This window comes from Pseudophryne corroboree, chromosome 2 (genome assembly GCF_028390025.1).
Source record: "Pseudophryne corroboree isolate aPseCor3 chromosome 2, aPseCor3.hap2, whole genome shotgun sequence".
NCBI lineage: Eukaryota > Metazoa > Chordata > Amphibia > Anura > Myobatrachidae > Pseudophryne > Pseudophryne corroboree.
In genome coordinates, this window is record NC_086445.1 from 3,584,971 (window position 1) to 3,606,167 (window position 21,197).

Here is a 21,197-nt window from a genome sequence, read left to right on the forward strand (position 1 = left end):
CAGCAGCGCCAGCAGGCTCAGCCCCGGCCGTGAACAAAGTGCTCAGGCCCGGGGCACCGGCTCCCGAGCAGGAGCTGCATCATTATAGCGGGCAGGGGGGCCAGAGGAGCGGCGGGAACGGGGCATGACAGGCAACAAGTTAATCCCAGGTAATGGGGACAGAGGAGGCACAGTATAAAGCACACTGCCACAGCAGCAGCAACCTAATATTTCACAATGGAAAGCAGCACAGCAAGGAGACAAAGGGGGGAAGAGCACTCACCCTCACAACGACAAAAGCAGAAGAGGCTGACCCAGCCCCTTCATCAGGCTTAAGAACCCTTTCCACCTACCCCCAACATTCATTCCTATTGGCTAACCATAAACTCCCATAATGCCTTACCGTCCTGCCTCCCAGACTAGCTGAGGTTTAACCCACTCCTCTCCTATTCTGTCAATTCGTTCTCCGTCTCATTACACTCCTAGTACTAATAGACCATTAGATGTCTCATTATACTCCTAGTACTTATAGACCATTAGATGTCTCATTATACTCCTAGTACTTATAGACCATTAGACGTCTCATTATACTCCCACTACTTATAGACCAATAGATGTCTCATTATACTCCTAGTACTTATAGACCATTAGATGTCTCATTATACTCCTAGTACTTATAGACCATTAGATGTCTCATTATACTCCTAGTACTTATAGACCATTAGATGTCTCATTATACTCCTAGTACTTATAGACCATTAGATGTCTCATTATACTCCTAGTACTTATAGACCATTATATGTCTCATTATACTCCTAGTACTTAAAGACCATTACATGTCTCATTATACTCCTAGTACTTATAGACCATTAGATGTCTCATTATACTCCTAGTACTTATTGACCATTAGATGTCTCATTATACTCCTAGTACTTCTAGACCATTAGATATCTCATTATACTCCTAGTACTTAAAGACCATTAGATGACTTATTATACTCCTAGTACTTATACACCATTAGATGTCTCAATATACTCCTAGTACTTATACTGTACACCATAAGATGTCTCATTATACTCCTAGCACTTATAGACCATTAGATGTCTCATTATACTCCTAGTACTTACAGACCATTAGATGTCTCATTATACTCATAGTACTTATAGACCATTAGATGTCTTATTACACTCCTAGTACTTATAGACCATTAGATGTTCCATTATACTTCTAGTACTTATAGGCCATTAGATGTCTCATTATTCTCCTAGTACTTATAGACCATTAGACATCTCATTATACTCATAGTACTTATAGACCATTAGATGTCTTATTACACTCCTAGTACTTATAGACCATTAGACGTCTCATTATACTCCTAGTACTTATAGACCATTAGATGTCTCATTATACTCCTAGTACTTATAGACCATTAGATGTCTCATTATACTCCTAGTACTTATAGACCATTAGATGTCTCATTATTCTCCTAGTACTTATAGACCATTAGACATCTCATTATACTCAAAGTACTTATAGACCATTAGATGTCTTATTACACTCCTAGCACTTATAGACCATTAGACGTCTCATTATACTCATAGTACTTATAGACCATTAGATGTCTTATTACACTCCTAGTACTTATAGACCATTAGACGTCTCATTATACTCATAGTACTTATAGACCATTAGATGTCTTATTACACTCCTAGTACTTATAGACCATTAGACATCTCATTATACTCATAGTACTTATAGACCATTAGATGTCTTATTACACTCCTAGTACTTATAGACCATTAGACGTCTCATTATACTCCTAGTACTTATAGACCATTAGATGTCTCATTATACTCCTAGTATTTATAGACCATTACATGTCTCATTATACTCCTAGTACTTCTGGATCTTGTACAAAATGGTTTCTCAGTTGGTGCTCCAGGCTTGGGGTGTGATGTGTGCAGTAAGTTGTCCTCTGTTCCCTGCAGACACAGGACAGTGTAGCTGGGGCCCTTCTGTGCACTAAGATCCTAAGAGAACTGGCTAAAGAGGAGGAGGGCATGGCAAACACGGAGGAAATGACCTCACTGGCTGATGTGTATGAGAAGCGCGCTGTGGGTAAGATAATTACTATATCCCAGTAATGGAAGAGTATTATAGATGGTTACTCTGAATCCTCTGCTGATTATCTCTCCTTCCACCCTGTATCGTTGGTTAGGAGTTTTTTCTGAATGTTTTTCTAATGACGAGAAACTGTCTGACAATCTCCTGACACATGTATCTGCTGAATGGGGAAACGCCTCCGTCCTAGAACTGGCTCAGGAGGCCGATGCTCAGATCTTCATGTCTCAGGTTGGAGTTCAGGTTGGTTGCATTATTTTTTTATCTTATTTTCAAAATGCTTCACTACTGTATATGTGAGAAACTTAACCGTGCAGCCAAAAGTCTGTGTCAGTGTTGTCCAAACTCTTACCTACTGAGGACCCGTTCCCTGAGAACTCACCTCCCTCTGTGACTGCATCATACTCTGGTATCTCGCTAGACCAAAATACAATATCTCTCCTACAGAGTGTGAGCCTAATAAATACAATAATAGCCACCCACTGAGTACACAACAGAACAACAGGGTTCCTATCTCTGTCCGTGGGTGTATATTAATTCAGGCGCAGATGCTACTTCTAATGAATATAACTGGTCAACAAGAATAAACAACTTATATGCAGCTCCCACTTGGCAGTCTGAACAAATACCAATGAGTTAATTACAATAAATATATAGAAAGAGAGCGCATGCAGTTTTAATTAATTTAATTATATTTTAAAAAAGACAAAAAATGTCTAATCAACATATACATATTAATACTTTAAAAATACCATGAGAGCAATACCCTCTATTGTGATGTAACAGTATTATTAATTTTCCACACCTAGAAAGTCCACATTATTGGATCAGCTTGTAAATACAATTTGGTAATAGTTTGGATTCCAAAATCACTTTTGTGGCAACTTAAATAGCTATAATAGCTGTATGTCCCGCATCATCCGGAGCCACTCACTTAGATGGATCATTTTAATATATTTATTCAACGGAACGTAATGAGTCCTGCAGCAGTAGGATTAATTCCGAGTCTCATACCATTCAATCATGCAGACAGGTATCGGTATATGCTCAGATTCGTTGTCACATATATTTGCATATAATAAATTTGTAACTGTTGTAGATTCAAGAACCGTGTCTCACCTCCTCTGTTTCCAGAGTACTTTGTAGCCCACTGTACTAAGCTCCTGCTGGGAGCGTTGTTAACCCTTTCTCCTGGTAAAGATGACACAGACCAAAAAGCCGGCTCCCAGCTGCAGCGCCGTGCTATTACGCTATCCCCGTCACAGCCGTCCGTCTCCTCTTGGCCGTAGCACAGGCCACCTATGTATGGTCTCTGGAGCGGAACTCAGCTCCCGGTTGCAGCGGCGTGCCGCTAGATAGTACCTTGCTGGGGCTGTGTGTCTTGCTTCCACGGAGGTTGTTAGGCGGACACGGTGGGTGGATGTCACTGGGCTTGATGCGGCAGGCTTAAGGCGGTGTGTATAGTCCCACGATCCGAGGGTTTGTCTCAGAGTACTAAAGCAGAGTACTCTTAACGCGTTTCTCCGTTGTACAAATCTAACGGTTTCATCAGAAGATAATCACCCTTCTTTAGCACCTCTATTTAAACTAGATATCCTCCAATCCAGAGCTTCTTTTCATTATCGGAGGCAGGTGTGTTTTAGGTGTGTATGCACACTCTTATCTCCTTGTGACCAATTTCATTCAGCCGTTTAAAATATATATAATATATATACTACTGAATCTCAATTATCATAAAAAAATGTTATAAAATACAACAATCAAAAATAATACACAATAAACATTATCTAGATTTAAAACTAATAGAAGCAGCACGCGAGAGGTAGAGACCAACCTATCTAATTTCATCAGAGGAGACCGGTGGATACAAACCATTTTTACTTTCTTATCCAATTGTGCCCGTTTAGCTCAGCATGAAGAGCCCCCGACCCACAGCCAGCCACCCCGGGTTCAAATCCAACACAGTCCTCAGCTGCACACCGGACACTCAAATATTTTCCCATGTTTTCAATTTATCATCTATCATATCCACTTGTCTCCCTATGACAACATATTATCCAGATTGAATAGATACCCATCAATAATTCTAAAAGATCTCATAGTACTAGTTTTACCTATACCAATCCATATATATTCATATCTTTCTAGCCATTTATAATTTACTCCTATATAGATAGCAAGAAAGGGAAAAAAAGAAAAGGTTGGGGGGGAGGGGGGGGGGAAGGGGGAAGGATACAGTAGTCCTAGACAGAGGACACAGAGAGAGGAAATGCAGATATTCTTATCTCATATATTGTTCATTTCAATGTTGTCATTTAGACCCAGAGGAGATAGAGAGCCCAAAGAAAATATCCAGAAAGCCTCTCTTTTACAAAGACGGTTAAACCTATCCCCACCTCTAGCAGTGACGGGTATATGTTCAATGCCCTGCAGTTCTAAGCCATCTATGTTACCCTGATGTTTTCGTTGAATATACATAGACACACTATGTGTTTTTACTCCTTTCACTATATTACGTTTATCTAGTTTAAATAGAGGTGCTAAAGAAGGGTGATTATCTTCTGATGAAACCGTTAGATTTGTACAACGGAGAAACGCGTTAAGAGTACTCTGCTTTAGTACTCTGAGACAAACCCTCGGATCGTGGGACTACACACACCGCCTTAAGCCTGCCGCATCAAGCCCAGTGACATCCACCCACCGTGTCCGCCTAACAACCTCCGTGGAAGCAAGACACACAGCCCCAGCAAGGTACTATCTAGCAGCACGCCGCTGCAACTGGGAGCTGAGTTCCGCTCCAGAGACCATACATAGGTGGCCTGTGCTACGGCCAAGAGGAGACGGACGGCTGTGACGGGGATAGCGTAATAGCACGGCGCTGCAGCTGGGAGCCGGCTTTTTGGTCTGTGTCATCTTTACCAGGAGAAAGGGTTAACAACGCTCCCAGCAGGAGCTTAGTACGGTGGGCTACAAAGTACTCTGGAAACAGAGGAGGTGAGACACGGTTCTTGAATCTACAACAGTTACAAATGTATTATATGCAAAGACTGCCTGAGGAAGGGAATACCCCGAAACGCGTTGCAGCTGGAGAGTGGAGTGTCTACCTTTATCTAATTGGGAAAAGGAGAACCAGACAGAAGGGGAATACGGTCAAGGGAACGAGGTTCCGGAGCCAAACACCCTATCACTACATCTTAAGGCCTGATTTTCGCTACTATCTGGTAATCCTCCACCCTAAACATCACCCTTCATTTGGGTGTATTTTTTACTTATCCATTTTATATTTTGTTTGTGTGTATAAGTGTTTTATCACACGCTGAAATTTTATGAAAAGTTTTGTCATTAAATATCCTTGTATATACCTACTACACTATATGCCATTCTGTTGTTTCCTTTGCATATGGAATCCGTTGGAAAACTTTGAGCATTTTGATGAAGTAGTAAGGGAAGTATTTTGATTCCTCTTTTATGGGAATTATATCACCTTTTTATTTTGTATAAAGGATTACGATATCTTCACATTTGGGAACCATCTAGCCCACTAGCGCACTCTGTTGTACCCATTATTTGCATGTCACAGTTTGTTATCTAGGTATAAGGGAATACCATTGGTTCAAAGGGGTGCTGCTTAATAGGGGTTCACTTGGCGCCTTATTAGCTCTGTAAATATATCTATACCACGTTATATACTGATACCTGTCTGCATGATTGAATAGTATGAGACTCGGAATTAATCCTACTGCTGCAGGACTCATTACGTTCCGTTGAATAAATATATAAAAATGATCCATCTAAGTGAGTGGCTCCGGATGATGCGGGACATACAGCTATTATAGCTATTTAAGTTGCCACAAAAGTGATTTTGGAATCCAAACTATTACCAAATTGTATTTACAAGCTGATACAATACTGTGGACTTTCTAGGTGTGGAAAATTAATAATACTGTTACATCACAATAGAGGGTATTGGTCTCATGGTATTTTTAAAGTATTAATATGTATATGTTGATTAGACATTTTTTGTCTTTTTTAAAATATAATTAAATTAATTAAAACTGCATGCGCTCTCTTTCTATATATTTAGAGTGTAAGCCTGTGAGCAGGGCCCTCCCATCTCTCTGTCTGCCTGTTATTCTCAGTCTTTTTTTAGCACCATGGGCAGTATTTACTAAAAAATCGAGTTTGTCCGATTTGTGTTTTTTTTTTCTAAATCCTAATCCGGGAATTCACTAAGCACCAATCACTGCAGTGTTTGGACTATTCGTAATGGTTTGAATGACAACGTTCACAAATCCGAATGAATAGACCATCGGTCAAACGCGGCTGTTATTTCATAGAATACGGGAATTCACTATTCATTCGTATTTGGGTGTTAGTCTCTGAGTGCCCAAGTGCGGGTCTGTTTTTTTTCGATTCGTTAAAAAAAGCAGCAATAAAATAGACCTGCTTTTTCCAGTCGAGTTTGGATAACCATGCACGGATCAGTGAGATCTGTGCATGGTTATCTATGGGAAAGGGTCTGTTTAGTGTTAAATCTGAAAAAAAAATTGCGTGGGGTCCCCCCTCCTAAGCATAACCAGCCTCGGGCTCTTTGAACCGGTCCTGGTTGAAAAAATATGGAGAAAAAAATGACAGGGGTTCCCCCATATTTAATCAACCAACATCGGGCTCTGCGCCTGGTCCTGGTTCCAAAAATACGGGGGACAAAAAGCGTAGGGGTCCCCCATATTTCTGAAACCATCACTGGGCTCCATTAGCTGGGGAGATAATGCCACAGCCGGGGGACACTTTGATATCGGTCCCTGCGGCCGTGCCATTAAAACCCCAACTAGTCACCCCTGGCCGGGGTACCCTGGAGGAGTGGGGACCCCTTCAATCAAGGGGTCCCCCCCCTCCAGCCACCCAAGGGCCAGGGGTGAAGCCCGAGGCTGTCCCCCCCATCCAAGGGCGGCAGATGGGGGGCTGATAGCCTTGTGTGAAATTGTGAATATTGTTTTTAGTAGCAGTACTACAAGTCCCAGCAAGCCTCCCCCGCAAGCTTGTACGTGGAGAACCACAAGTACCAGCATGCGGTGGAAAACCGGGCCCGCTGGTACCTGTAGTACTACTACTTAAAAAATACCCCAATAAAAACAGGACACACACACCGTGACAGTACAACTTTATTACATACATGCACACCAACATACACACATACTTACCTATGTTCCCACGAGGCTCGGTCCTCTTCTCCATGTAGAATCCATGGGGTACCTGTGAAAAAAATTATACTCACATAATCCAGTGAAGAATCCGACCTTTGAATAATCCATGTACTTGGCAAAAAAATAAAACGGAAACCCGACCACGCACTGAAAGGGGTCCCATGTTTACACATGGGACCCCTTTCCCCGACTGCCAGGACCCCCCCTGACTCCTGTCAAAGAGGGTTCCTTCAGCCAATCAGGGAGCGCCACGTCGTGGCACCCTCCTGATTGGGTGTGTGCTCCTGTAGTGTCTGTCAGGCAGCACACGGCAGTGATACAATGTAGCGCCTATGCGCTCCATTGTAGCCAATGGTGGGAACTTTGCGGTCAGCGGTTGACCGAAAGTAACCTCACCGCTGACCGCAAAGTTCCCACCATTGGCTACAATGGAGCGCATAGGCGCTACATTGTATCACTGCCGTGTGCTGCCTGACAGACACTACAGGAGCACACAGCCAATCAGGAGGGTGCCACGACGTGGCGCTCCCTGATTGGCTGAAGGCACCCTCTTTGACAGGAGTCAGGGGGGGGGGGGGTCCTGGCAGTCGGGGAAAGGGGTCCCATGTGTAAACATGGGACCCCTTTCAGTGCGTGGTCGGGTTTCCGTTTTTTTTTTTTTTTTTGCCAAGTACGTGGATTATTCAAAGGTCTGATTCTTCACTGGATTATGTGAGTATAATTTTTTTCACAGGTACCCCTAGGATTCTACATGGAGAAGAGGACCGAGCCTCGTGGGAACATAGGTAAGTATGTGTGTATGTTGGTGTGCATGTATGTAATAAAGTTGTACTGTCACGGTGTGTGTGTCCTGTTTTTATTGGGGTATTTTTTAAGTCGTAGTACTACAGGTACCAGCGGGCCCGGTTTTCCACTGCATGCTGGTACTTGTGGTTCTCCAAGTACCAGCTTGCGGGGGAGGCTTGTTGGGACTTGTAGTACTGCTACTAAAAACAATATTCACAATTTCACACAAGGCTATCAGTCCCCCATCCACCGCCCTTGGATGGGGGGGACAGCCTCAGGCTTCACCCCTGGCCCTTGGGTGGCTGGAGGGGGGGGGGCCCTTGATTGAAGGGGTCCCCACTCCTCCAGGGTACCCCGGCCAGGGGTGACTAGTTGGGGTTTTAATGCCATGGCCGCAGGGACCGATATCAAAGTGTCCCCCGGTTGTGGCATTATCTCCCCAGCTAGTGGAGCCCGGTGCTGGTTTCAGAAATACGGGGGACCCCTACGCTTTTTGTCCCCCGTATTTTTGGAACCAGGACCAGGCACAGAGCCCGGTGCTGGTTGATTAAATATGGGGGAACCCCTGTCATTTTTTTCTCCATATTTTTTCAACCAGGACCGGCTCAAAGAGCCCGAGGCTGGTTGTGCTTAGGAGGGGGGACACCACACAATTTTTTCCAGATTTTTTAAGACTTTAATCAACTTTTTAAGGTACACAATGAAGCCCTGCACGGATCTCACAGATCCGGCCGGGATTCCTTGTGTTTTTTCAGGCAGTGTTTTACTCATCACTCCCGTAAAATACTGCCTGATATTACGAATCACATCGACATCGGAAAAAACGATTGTGCAAAACTCGGCAGCTTAGTAAATGATTGTATCAGGATTCAAAAAGTTGCAGTAAAATGCACCCGATACCATTCAAGTTCAAACACCCTTCAAAACGGCCAAAACACGAATCTTTGTAAATACTGGCCCATGTTTGTTACCAATTGTAAAGTGCAATTGAATATAATGGCACTAGACAAACATATATAATATGTATATATATATATATATATATATATATATATATATATATATATATACTACTACTACCGTTAAAAAGTTTGTGGTCACCCAGACAATTTCCTTATTTTTGAATGAAAAGCACTGTTTTTTTCAATGAAGATAACATTAATCAGAAATACCCTCTATACATTGTTATTGTGGTAAATGACTATACTAGCTGCAAACGTCTGGTTATTAAAGGAATAGCTCCATAGGTGTATAGAGGCCCATTTCCAGCAACCACCACTCCAGTGTTCTAAGGGTACTCTACATTGTGTTTGCTAATCGCGTTAGAAGACTAATGGATGATTATAAAACCCTTAAACTCTCGTGCAATTATGTTTGCACAGCTGAAAATGGGTTTGCTCATTAGAGAAGCTATAAAACTGGCCTTCCTTTGAGCTAGTTGAGTATCTGGAGCATCACATTTGTGGGTTCAATTCAGGGGCATCTCTATAGAGGAGGGAACCCGTGTGCAGACTCCATGTGTGGTCCCCCTCCTCTCCCGTAGCCGTCACGCCACTGCTAGCGCTCTCAGAGGTGTAGACTCTGGCACAGTGCCAGAGTCTACAGCGCATGCACAGGACTCCGAAAAATGGCCGCTGCGCCATTTTTTCCGAGTCCTGAGCATGCACTGTAGTCCTGCGCATGCACTGTAGACTCTGGCACTGTGTGCAGTGACAGTCAGACTCCTCAGCTCCGTGCATTGACAGACTCTTCAGCATCGTGCAGTGAGAGGCAGACTCCTCAGCTCCTAGCAATTACGGTCAGACTCCTCAGCATCATGCAGTGACAGTCAGATTCTTCAGCATTGTACAGTGACAGTCATACTCCTAATCTCCATGCAGTGACAGACTCCTCAGCATTATGAGGTGACAGTCAGACTTCTCAGCTCCATGCAGTGACAGTCAGACTCCTCAGCTCAGTGCAATGACAGTGAGACTCCTCAGCATCATGCAGTGACAGTCAGATTCCTCAGCATTGTGCAGTGACAGTCAGACTCATCAGCTCCATGCAGTCACAGACTCCTAAACATTTTGCAGTGACAGTCAGTCTCCTCAGCATCATGCAGTGACAGTCAGACTCCTCAGCATTGTGTAGTGACAGTCAGACTCCTCAGCATCGTGCAGTGACAGTCAGACTCCTCAGCTCTGTGCATTGATGGACTCCTCAGCATTGTGCAGTGACAGTCAGATTCCTCAGCATTGTGCAGTGACAGTCAGACTCCTCAGCTCTGTGCATTGACAGATAGACTCCTCAGCATCATGCAGTGACAGTCAGACTCCTCAGCTCTGTGCAATGACAGTCAGACTCCTCAGCATCGTGCAGTGACAGTCAGACTCCTCAGCATCATGCAGTGACAGTCAGACTCCTCAGCATCGTGCAGTGACAGTCAGACTCCTCAGCATCATGCAGTGACAGTCAGACTCCTCAGCATCATGCAGTGACAGTCAGACTCCTCAGCATTGTGTAGTGACAGTCAGACTCCTCAGCATCATGCAGTGACAGTCAGACTCTTCAGCATTGTGTAGTGACAGTCAGACTCCTCAGCATCATGCAGTGACAGTCAGACTCCTCAGCATCATGCAGTGACAGTCAGTCTCCTCAGCATCATGCAGTCACAGTCAGACTCCTCAGCATCGTGCAGTGACAGTCAGACTCCTCAGCTCTGTGCATTGATGGACTCCTCAGCATCGTGCAGTGACAGTCAGATTCCTCAGCATTGTGCAGTGACAGTCAGACTTCTCAGCTCTGTGCATTGACAGATAGACTCCTCAGCATCATGCAGTGACAGTCAGACTCCTCAGCATCATGCAGTGACAGTCAGACTTCTCAGCATCGTGCAGTGAAAGTCAGACTCCTCAGCATCGTGCAGTGACAGTCAGACTCCTCAGCATCATGCAGTGACAGTCAGACTCCTCAGCATCGTGCAGTGACAGTCAGACTCCTCAGCATCGTGCAGTGACAGTCAGACTCCTCAGCATCGTGCAGTGACAGTCAGACTCCTCAGCATCATGCAGTGACAGTCAGACTCCTCAGCATCGTGCAGTGACAGTCAGACTCCTCAGCATCATGCAGTGACAGTCAGACTCCTCAGCATCGTGCAGTGACAGTCAGACTCCTCAGCATCGTGCAGTGACAGTCAGACTCCTCAGCATCGTGCAGTGACAGTCAGACTCCTCAGCATCATGCAGTGACAGTCAGACTCCTCAGCATCGTGCAGTGACAGTCAGACTCCTCAGCATTGTGCAGTGACAGTCAGACTCCTCAGCATTGTGCAGTGAGTCAGACTCCTCAGCATTGTGCAGTGACAGTATGACTCCTCAGCATCGTGCAGTGACAGTCAGACTCCTCAGCATTGTGCAGTGAGTCAGACTCCTCAGCATTGTGCAGTGACAGTATGACTCCTCAGCATTGTGCAGTGACAGTATGACTCCTCAGCATTGTGCAGTGACAGTCAGACTCCTCAGCATTGTGCAGTGAGTCAGACTCCTCAGCATTGTGCAGTGAGTCAGACTCCTCAGCATTGTGCAGTGACAGTATGACTCCTCAGCATTGTGCAGTGACAGTCAGACATTTTTACACTAATTATACTACTACTAGTACTAGCTAGTTTTATATTTAAAGAATACACATTGGAATGGACAGACATTACCATGGTGACACTATGTGACACACTCCATGAGCGATATTGCCCAGTGTTTCCCTACCCTACTGGGTGGATGATAAAGTGTTTACACACTGATCGATAGCGAGTCTCCCCAGGTGTTGCTCATATGCGGTATACTGTATGTGTTATATATATACTATATATGTGTTGTTTGTCTCCACAGTTATTGCTCACGAAGGTCTGGTGGGGGCGGCTGTCGGCTGATAATGGATTTTTGCAGGTCTTGCTGTGTATGTTTCTGTTTCCGCTCATCTACAGTGGTCTCCTCACCTACAGGTCAGTCTGCCAGACGTAGTGATATTATAGTAAAAAGTTATACATTTTGGGATTAAAAACAAACTTGCATCCTACACACTTAATGGGAAAAATATTGGGGTAATAGTAGTGGAAAAAGTTTTGGGAAGTGCTCATAGATAAGGCTTAATAACAGTATGTGGTGACCGGGTGGTCAATCAATGAGTCTTTCCTTAACTCCGTCTGCTATATGCAACTCTGGAGAATCTTGGTACTTTTTTTTTAACCCTACAGAGTACTTTAGGAACAGGGTAAATGAGCAGGGGTGGTCCTAATTTACAGATGCTGGCAATAGGGGTTGTGAGGGTGTCCCAGACACACGTGGCGTGATGACTATCAGTGTCTTTCCCTGACTCTTTCCAAAATGTGGTCTTCACCGCTGCGCACGTGGCTGCACCTTGTCTGCGAGGCGCTCCAAGGGTTGTGCTGTCACCGGCTTCCCGATCTCCGCTCCGTGTCTCCCGCTGAGATGTCGCCCACACCCAGTGTTGTATGGCTGGCTGTGCCACTGGAACCTCTGCCCGCAGCACTCTCCCAGCTAGCCGCCGATCACTAGTGCAGTCAGTGGTGGCCACTAATCCTGTCAGCCTGGTTACCTTACCAGCTCACTCTCCTGCCTCCTTCCACGCTGCTGCACTCCTCACACTGAGTCCTCAAAATCCGCCTCTTCCAACAGCCAATCCAGTCTCCTCCCACCAGTCTGTCAATCAAACCTCCAGGTAGGTCCCGCCCCTCCTCTAAATCATTAAAGGCACCGGGATCCCAGGGAGTCCTGTACTTTTATCTACAGCGTACAGGCCTTACTACTGGGCTATTCAGGGACCCTGCAGGGTACCACAAGTACACAACGTCAAAGCACAGTAAAGAAGGCAAGTAAAGTGCTTGGGTGCGTAAAACGGGGAATTGAGACAAGGGACGAGGATGTAATTCTGCCGCTGTATGAATCATTGGTTTGTCCGCACCTGGAATATTGTATTCAGTTCTGGGCACCTTATTATAAAAAAGATATCGGGGAACTAAAAAGAGTTCAAAGGCGAGCTACTAAAGTGATTAAAGGGTTAGAGACACTGGAGTACGAGGAAAGGCTTACGAGGTTACATATGTATACACTAGAAAAGAGGAGACTAAGAGGAGACATTAGTAATATTATTAATATCTACAAATATGTAAAGGGTCATTACAAGGAGCTAGCAGGGGATTTGTTTATTAAAAGAACTCTGTATAGGACGCGTGGGCACTAGCTGAGGATAGAGGAGAGGAAATTACGTACACAACGTAGGAAAGGGTTCTTCACAGTAAGGGCAATAAAGATTTGGAACTCCCTGCCGGAGAAGGTAATAATGGCGGACCCTGTAAATGCATTTAAAAATGGATTGGACAAATGTCTAACTGGAAAATATATCCAAGACTATAGCATTTAATATATTGACATTAAGTATCTGGGAGTGGTAAGAAATCATTACTTCAGCTGGTGCATTATAATGTTCACTTCTTAATACAGAATACAGGATGAACCCGATGCGCATTTTGCCTCTTTTCAACCTCGTTAACTAAACTCTGTTACTATGTTACCATCTTACAGTCATGTTTCTCCTTACCTAGAATGGTCGCTGCTGATAGTGGAACTGAAGCCGTAGTTCGTTGTAGTATAACCCATAGTCTAAGTGATGTAATTACATGTAGTGTCCCTGGACGTCGCCTCATGTTTATTTTGCCTGTGCCTTGGAAGCCCCCCCTGGTGGCTATGTGTCTGAGACTAATGGAGTCTGAGAGTAAAGACGTGTTTGCAGCAGCTCCGGCATCTGCTCGTTACTGGTTCATTCCACACAATATACACAGTGTCAGAAGGGTCTCTGCAGACTACATCCATCTGTCTGAGAAAATGGTGGCGGCGTGGCTGACGTTCTGTAGAGAGTGGCGCATCTACTGCTAGTGTAGAAAAAGGCACAGACTTACACATTGCGGGATCTGTCTGGTGCTGAGTCTGAGCTCAGGGAAGATAAATGGTTTACTCAGAGGGAGAAGACCATAGCCAGATTATGGGGGGGGGGGGGGGTGCAGGGCATACCACACAGGTTTCCCTGCACTACAGTCAGACAGTCCACAACACAGGTTTCCCTGCACTACAGTCAGACAGTCCACCACACAGGTTTCCCTGCACTACAGTCAGACAGTCTGTTATAAGCCACGGCTGTGGCTCATTTCCATTTTTGCATTTTGGTTATGTATTTTATGTTATACTTCTGTTCATGTTCCCCGTGGGTGTCATGGGGTGCTTGGAGCTCACCCTTAAGGAGGGGATACTGTTATGAACCACAGGTAGTGGTTCATTCCTATTTTATGTTTATAAAGTTGTCTTGCATGCCAGGATTTCCTGTTGCTCTGTTTTAGAATACTCTTGTCTGCTGTCGCTGGTGAGTCTGTGTAATTGCAGCTTGTTCCTATGTGTTCAGCCTCACCTGGCTGCTAATTGCATCTTGTCAGTTTGGAGTCATGCAACAGGGCAGCTGCATGAGATTATTAATTAGGCCTCTCTGTTATATGCTGGCTGACTGCAGTTCACAGATGCTGGTGATATTTCTGGGTATCCAGTCTGCTTGAGTTCTGAGCTTGGTTCCTGCTAGTTGCTGTGCTTCCTGTGTCGATTCCTATGTCTGATCCCGTGTCCTGCCGTGAGGCGTTCCTGTCCTGAGGTCCAGTGCCTTTGCCTGAGCCTGGTCAAGTTTCTGGCTTCTTGGTGTCCACCGGTCTTTCGTTTGGGATTCTGCCTGTCCTCCAGTTCTAAGAGTCTGTGTCAGCAGCATTGGGAGTTCCTGTCCGTTTGCCAGTATTCATACCGGTTCCGTGAGTAGCGGCTCTGCCGCGTTCGTCAGCCTAGGCCGCTGTATTCCATTATTATTTCTGTCACTGGTGTTTTGCAGAGGGTTCTGCTTATGCTGTCACCGCCGGTACACAAAAGTGTTGTGTGGGTGTGTGGTCAGCATTTCCTTTGTTGTTCTTTTCCTTTGGCGGCAAACCGCGCATACATTTAGTTTTAGGCTAGTTAGTAGCCCCTGGCTTTTTGTTGTTTCAGTAAGAGGGCCCCTTGTTATCACCCTGTCTCGGTACACTCTTTGTCTCTCATTAAGACCTGAGGGGGCATCGAAGTTGGGCAGACGTAATCCGCCCTTCAAACGCGGCTGCCATGGGCTCAAGCAACATAGTCTCGCAAGAGTGTACTGACAGCACGGGCGAGACAACGGAGATAGGGCGCCAGGGGCTATTCCCTTTCCATTCCCCTTTCCCAGCATTACGTTCCAGTGCTCCGGTCCTTGCAATAAGATCTCCTCAGACCAGAGTGCTGGAATCATAACATTATCACCAGCCATACCACAAAAAAGAAATAAAACTTTTTTTCTTTTTTGGCCCAGTCCAGTGTCTAGTCTAGAATCCAGTCCGGTGTTTAGAATCCAGTCCGGTGTTTAGAATCCAGTCCGGTGTTTTAAAAAAAAAAAAAAAAAGTCCGGTGTTTAAAAAAAAAAAAAAAGTCTTGTTTTGTTTAGCAAAAATTTAGTCCTGCCTTGTCTAGTCCTGCCTTGTCTAGTCCTGCCTTGTCTAGTCCTGCCTTGTCTAGTCCTGCCTTGTCTAGTCTTGCCTTGTCTAGTCTTGTCTAGTTTTAAATCCTCCTATGTCTACTATGCAAGCCCTGCAGGCAACTCTCGCAGCCCTGAACTCTGTTTTCAGTGCTTTGAGACCAGAGCGACTAGAAGTTTTGCAGCAATCCCTAAAGCAACTGCAAAACCTTCTGACTAAAATCTTGCTGATCTTGCCAGAAGTCGTTGAGAGTACATCTATCTCTAAAGAGACTCTTGTTCACAGTATGGTGACAAGAGAATCCTCTGGTTTAATTGAAGAGAAAAGGTTTAAAAGTTTTCTGCGGCCCAGGCTCTCAGAAGAGGGGCGTCTGTGTTGCAGAAACTTAAACTTATGCCTATATTGTGGGGGTTTAGGCCACTATCTGCAGACCTGTGAGTTGCGCAAGCCAAAGTGTGGTGACGAGTCTTGCCCTCTGGCCAAGTTGAGTCAGGATACAAGACCTACTCCTGTCTCTACTGTGGCAGAGGTACTTGTCACACAACCCACACTAAAAAGCTCTCTGTCCTATAATTGGGGTCCTTGGGCAAGGGAGCCCCATTATAGATTTAGGAATCAAAAGAGAATGTTTCTCTCCTCTCTTGAGGTTCCTGTTGAAGCAGAGTTGCAAGCCCCTGGAGTGGTGCCCGATGCCCAGGGTCCTGGAGTGGTGCCCGTTGCCCAGGGTCCTGGAGTGGTGCCCGTTGCCCAGGGTCCTGGAGTGGTGCCCGTTGCCCAGGTTCCTGGAGTGGTGCCCATTGCCCAGGTTCCTGGAGTGGTGCCCGTTGCCCAGGTTCCTGGAGTGGTGCCCATTGCCCAGGGTCCTGGAGAGGTGCCCGATGCTCAGGATCTTGGTGCGGTACCCGATGCCCAGAGTGCTGGAGCGGTACCCGATGCCCAGAGTGCTGGAGCGGTACCTGATGCCCAGAGTGCTGGAGCGGTACCCGATGCCCAGAGTGCTGGAGCGGTACCCAATGCTCTAGCTTATAGAGGGACATCAAATATTTTAGCTCAGGTTTCCATACCAGAAGGGGTCTCAGAAGCTGTTACTCCAGGTAGGGACTTGAAGAGCGCAACCCCAGAAAGGGTATCTGAAACCATAGTTCTAGAAGGGAACTCGAGAAGCAAAACCCCAGAAGGGATCTTTGAAGTAATATCCCCAAGTGGGGTCTCGAGAGACGCAACCTCTAAGAAGGGTCTAGAGGTCGCTTCCCCAGGAAAGAACTTAAGAGGTGTAGCATTAGTGGAGGTTCTGAAGGTTATAGCTTCAGCAAAAGTTCCGGAAGTCATAGTCCCGGGAGAAGTTTCGATAATTATCGACTCAGAGAGGGAGGCCGATGGCTCGGTCTCAGTGGGATAGGCCGACGGCTCGGTCCCAGTAAAAGAATCGGAGGCCACTGCCCCAGCGGGGTTCCCGGAGGCCACTGCCCCAGCGGGGTTCCCGGAGGCCACTGCCCCAGCGGGGTTCCCGGAGGCCACTGCCCCAGCGGGGTTCCCGGAGGCCACTGCCCCGGGTGGGGTTCAGAAAGTCACTGCCCCGGGTGGGGTTCAGAAAGTCACTGCCCCGGGTGGGGTTCAGAAAGTCACTGCCCCGGGTGGGGTTCAGAGAGTCTCAGCCTCGAGTAAGGTCAATAGTGACCAGGTCCTAGCAAAGCACTCCAGTCAGTCAGATGGGAAGGAAACAGATTCTGACTCTGATATCTCAACATCCATAATCTTTGATGGGGACTTAGCCCATTTTCTGGCGCTTTACAAACACTATTACATTATTATGTTGTCTAGACCATTTCTGGGCATCACTTCAGAGAACCTTGTGCTTTATCTGATTTATTCTTTTAGAGGAGAGCCTTTTGAGTGGGCGACCAGCCTAATGAAAGCTGAAGATCCCATTCTTCAGGATCCCCCAGCATTCAGTGATGCAATTATTAAAAGATATGGTTCCAAAGAAATTGGTTCAGGTTCCTCTAAGTCACCCGTCTTGTCTGCTGAGAGTCCACCAAATACTGTAAACTCGGTACAAGAGTCCCAGCCCGTTGTTTTGACTGCAGGATGTGCTTTTCTGACTTCTTCTTCTTCTAATAATAGTACTTTGCCAGAAAGTTCAGCTCCCAAGGGTAAGAAACCTGTCTCTGATTTGAACGCAGCCTTGCTGGGTGGTACCATCAGTTCAGACAATGTTTGGGGAATTACCTTGGTCAGACCTAAAGAGCTTTGTGAAAAGAAGAAGAAGAAGAAGAAAAAGAAATAATTTTTGACTCTTGCCTTGATATAAAAAAAAAAAAAAAGATTTTTGTTTTCCTTATCTTGTGTCCAGTGGCCACCGTCAGGGGGAGGGCACTGTTACAAGCTGTGGTTGCAGCTTGTTTCTGTTTTCGTGTCTGTTAGACCAGTGTGTCAGGTTTTTTTTTTGTGTATTCCTTGTTTTGGATAGTCTGTATTTTGGGGTCCTTTGACCCCTCCTCAAGGGGGGGTAATGTTATGAGCCACGGCTGTGGCTCATTTCCATTTTTGCATTTTGGTTATGTATTTTATGTTATACTTCTGTTCATGTTCCCCGTGGGTGTCATGGGGTGCTCAGAGCTCACCCTTAAGGAGGGGATACTGTTATGAACCACAGGTAGTGGTTCATTCCTATTTTATGTTTATAAAGTTGTCTTGCATGCCAGGATTTCCTGTTGCTCTGTTTTAGAATACTCTTGTCTGCTGCCGCTGGTGAGTCTGTGTAATTGCAGCTTGTTCCCATGTGTTCAGCCTCACCTGGCTGCTAATTGCATCTTGTCAGTTTGGAGTCATGCAACAGGGCAGCTGCATGAGATTATTAATTAGGCCTCTCTGTTATATGCTGGCTGACTGCAGTTCACAGATGCTGGTGATATTTCTGGGTATCCAGTCTGCTTGAGTTCTGAGCTTGGTTCCTGCTAGTTCCTGTGCTTCCTGTGTCGATTCCTATGTCTGATCCCGTGTCCTGCCGTGAGGCGTTCCTGTCCTGAGGTCCAGTGCCTTTGCCTGTGCCTGGTCAAGTTTTTGGCTTCTTGGTGTCCACCGGTCTTTCGTTTGGGATTCTGCCTGTCCTCCAGTTCTAAGAGTCTGTGTCAGCAGCATTGGGAGTTCCTGTCCGTTTGCCAGTATTCGTACCGGTTCCGTGAGTAGCGGCTCTGCCGCGTCCGTCGGCCTAGGCCGCTGTATTCCATTATTATTTCTGTCACTGGTGTTTTGCAGAGGGTTCTCCTTATGCTGTCACCGCCGGTACACAAAAGTGTTGTGTGGGTGTGTGGTCAACATTTCCTTTGTTGTTCTTTTCCTTTGGCGGCAAACCGCACATACATTTAGTTTTAGGCTAGTTAGTAGCCCCTGGCTTTTGGTTGTTTCAGTAAGAGGGCCCCTTGTTGTTACCCTGTCTCGGTACACTCTTTGTCTCTCATTAAGACCTGAGGGGGCATCGAAGTTGGGCAGACGTAATCCGCCCTTCAAACGCGGCTGCCATGGGCTCAAGCAACCATAGTCTCGCAAGAGTGTACTGACAGCACGGGCGAGACAACGGAGATAGGGCGCCAGGGGCTATTCCCTTTCCATTCCCCTTTCCCAGCATTACGTTCCAGTGCTCCGGTCCTTGCAATAAGATCTCCTCAGACCAGAGTGCTGGAATCATAACACAGTCCATCACACAGGGTTCCCTGCACTACAGTCAAACAGTCCACCACACAGGGTTCCCTGCACTACAGTCAGACAGTCCATCACACAGGGTTCCCTGCACTACAGTCAGACAGTCCACCCCACAGGGTTCCCTGCACTACAGTCAGACAGTCCACCACACAGGGTTCCCTGCACTACAGTCAGACAGTCCATCACACAGGGTTCCCTGCACTACAGTCAGACAGTCCATCACACAGGGTTCCCTGCACTACAGTCAGACAGTCCACCACACAGGGTTCCCTGCACTACAGTCAGACAGTCCATCACACAGGGTTCCCTGCACTACAGTCAGACAGTCCACCCCACAGGGTTCCCTGCACTACAGTCAGACAGTCCATCACACAGGGTTCCCTGCACTACAGTCAGACAGTCCATCACACAGGGTTCCCTGCACTACAGTCAGACATTCCACCCCACAGGGTTCCCTGCACTACAGTCAGACAGTCCACCACACAGGGTTCCCTGCACTACAGTCAGACAGTCCACAACACAACACAGGTTTCCCTGCACAACAGTCAGACAGTCCATCACACAGGGTTCCCTGCACTACAGTCAGACAGTCCATCACACAGGGTTCCCTGCACTACAGTCAGACAGTCCACCACACAGGGTTCCCTGCACTACAGTCAGACAGTCCACCCCACAGGGTTCCCTGCACTACAGTCAGACAGTCCACCACACAGGGTTCCCTGCACTACAGTCAGACAGTCCACCACACAGGGTTCCCTGCACTACAGTCAGACAGTCCACCACACAGGGTTCCCTGCACTACAGTCAGACAGTCTACCACACAGGGTTCCCTGCACTACAGTCAGACAGTCCACAACACAACACAACACAACACAGGTTTCCCTGCACTACAGTCAGACAGTCCATCACACAGGGTTCCCTGCACTACAGTCAGACAGTCCACCCCACAGGGTTCCCTGCACTACAGTCAGACAGTCCACCACACAGGGTTCCCTGCACTACAGTCAGACAGTCCACAACACAACACAGGTTTCCCTGCACAACAGTCAGACAGTCCATCACACAGGGTTCCCTGCACTACAGTCAGACAGTCCACCACACAGGGTTCCCTGCACTACAGTCAGACAGTCCACCCCACAGGGTTCCCTGCACTACAGTCAGACAGTCCACCACACAGGGTTCCCTGCACTACAGTCAGACAGTCTACCACACAGGGTTCCCTGCACTACAGTCAGACAGTCCACAACACAACACAACACAGGTTTCCCTGCACTACAGTCAGACAGTCCACCACACAGGGTTCCCTGCACTACAGTCAGACAGTCCACCACACAGGGTTCTCTGCACTACAGTCAGACAGTCCACCCCACAGGGTTCCCTGCACTACAGTCAGACAGTCCACCCCACAGGGTTCCCTGCACTACAGTCAGACAGTCCACCACACAGGGTTCCCTGCACTACAGTCAGACAGTCCACCCCACAGGGTTCCCTGCACTACAGTCAGACAGTCCACCACACAGGGTTCCCTGCACCACAGTCAGACAGTCCACCCCACAGGGTTCCCTGCACTACAGTCAGACAGTCCACCACACAGGGTTCCCTGCACTACAGTCAGACAGTCTACCACACAGGGTTCCCTGCACTACAGTCAGACAGTCCACAACACAACACAACACAGGTTTCCCTGCACTACAGTCAGACAGTCCACCACACAGGGTTCCCTGCACCACAGTCAGACAGTCCACCACACAGGGTTCCCTGCACCACAGTCAGACAGTCCACCACACAGGGTTCCCTGCACTACTGTCAGACAGTCCACCACACAGGGTTCCCTG

The 21,197-nt window shown here is 46.7% G+C and overlaps 1 protein-coding gene across 1 annotated transcript in view; it reads left to right on the forward strand.

Moving 5' to 3' along the window:
• LOC135051255 (transient receptor potential cation channel subfamily M member 2-like) overlaps positions 1 to 21,197 on the forward strand; it is a 195,941-nt gene that overhangs the window by 96,391 nt on the left and 78,353 nt on the right. The window contains exons 13-15 of the mRNA XM_063957338.1: positions 1,968 to 2,097; positions 2,198 to 2,343; positions 11,957 to 12,069. Coding sequence (XP_063813408.1) covers positions 1,968 to 2,097; positions 2,198 to 2,343; positions 11,957 to 12,069 — 389 coding nt within the window. The remainder of the gene's footprint in view (positions 1 to 1,967; positions 2,098 to 2,197; positions 2,344 to 11,956; positions 12,070 to 21,197) is intronic.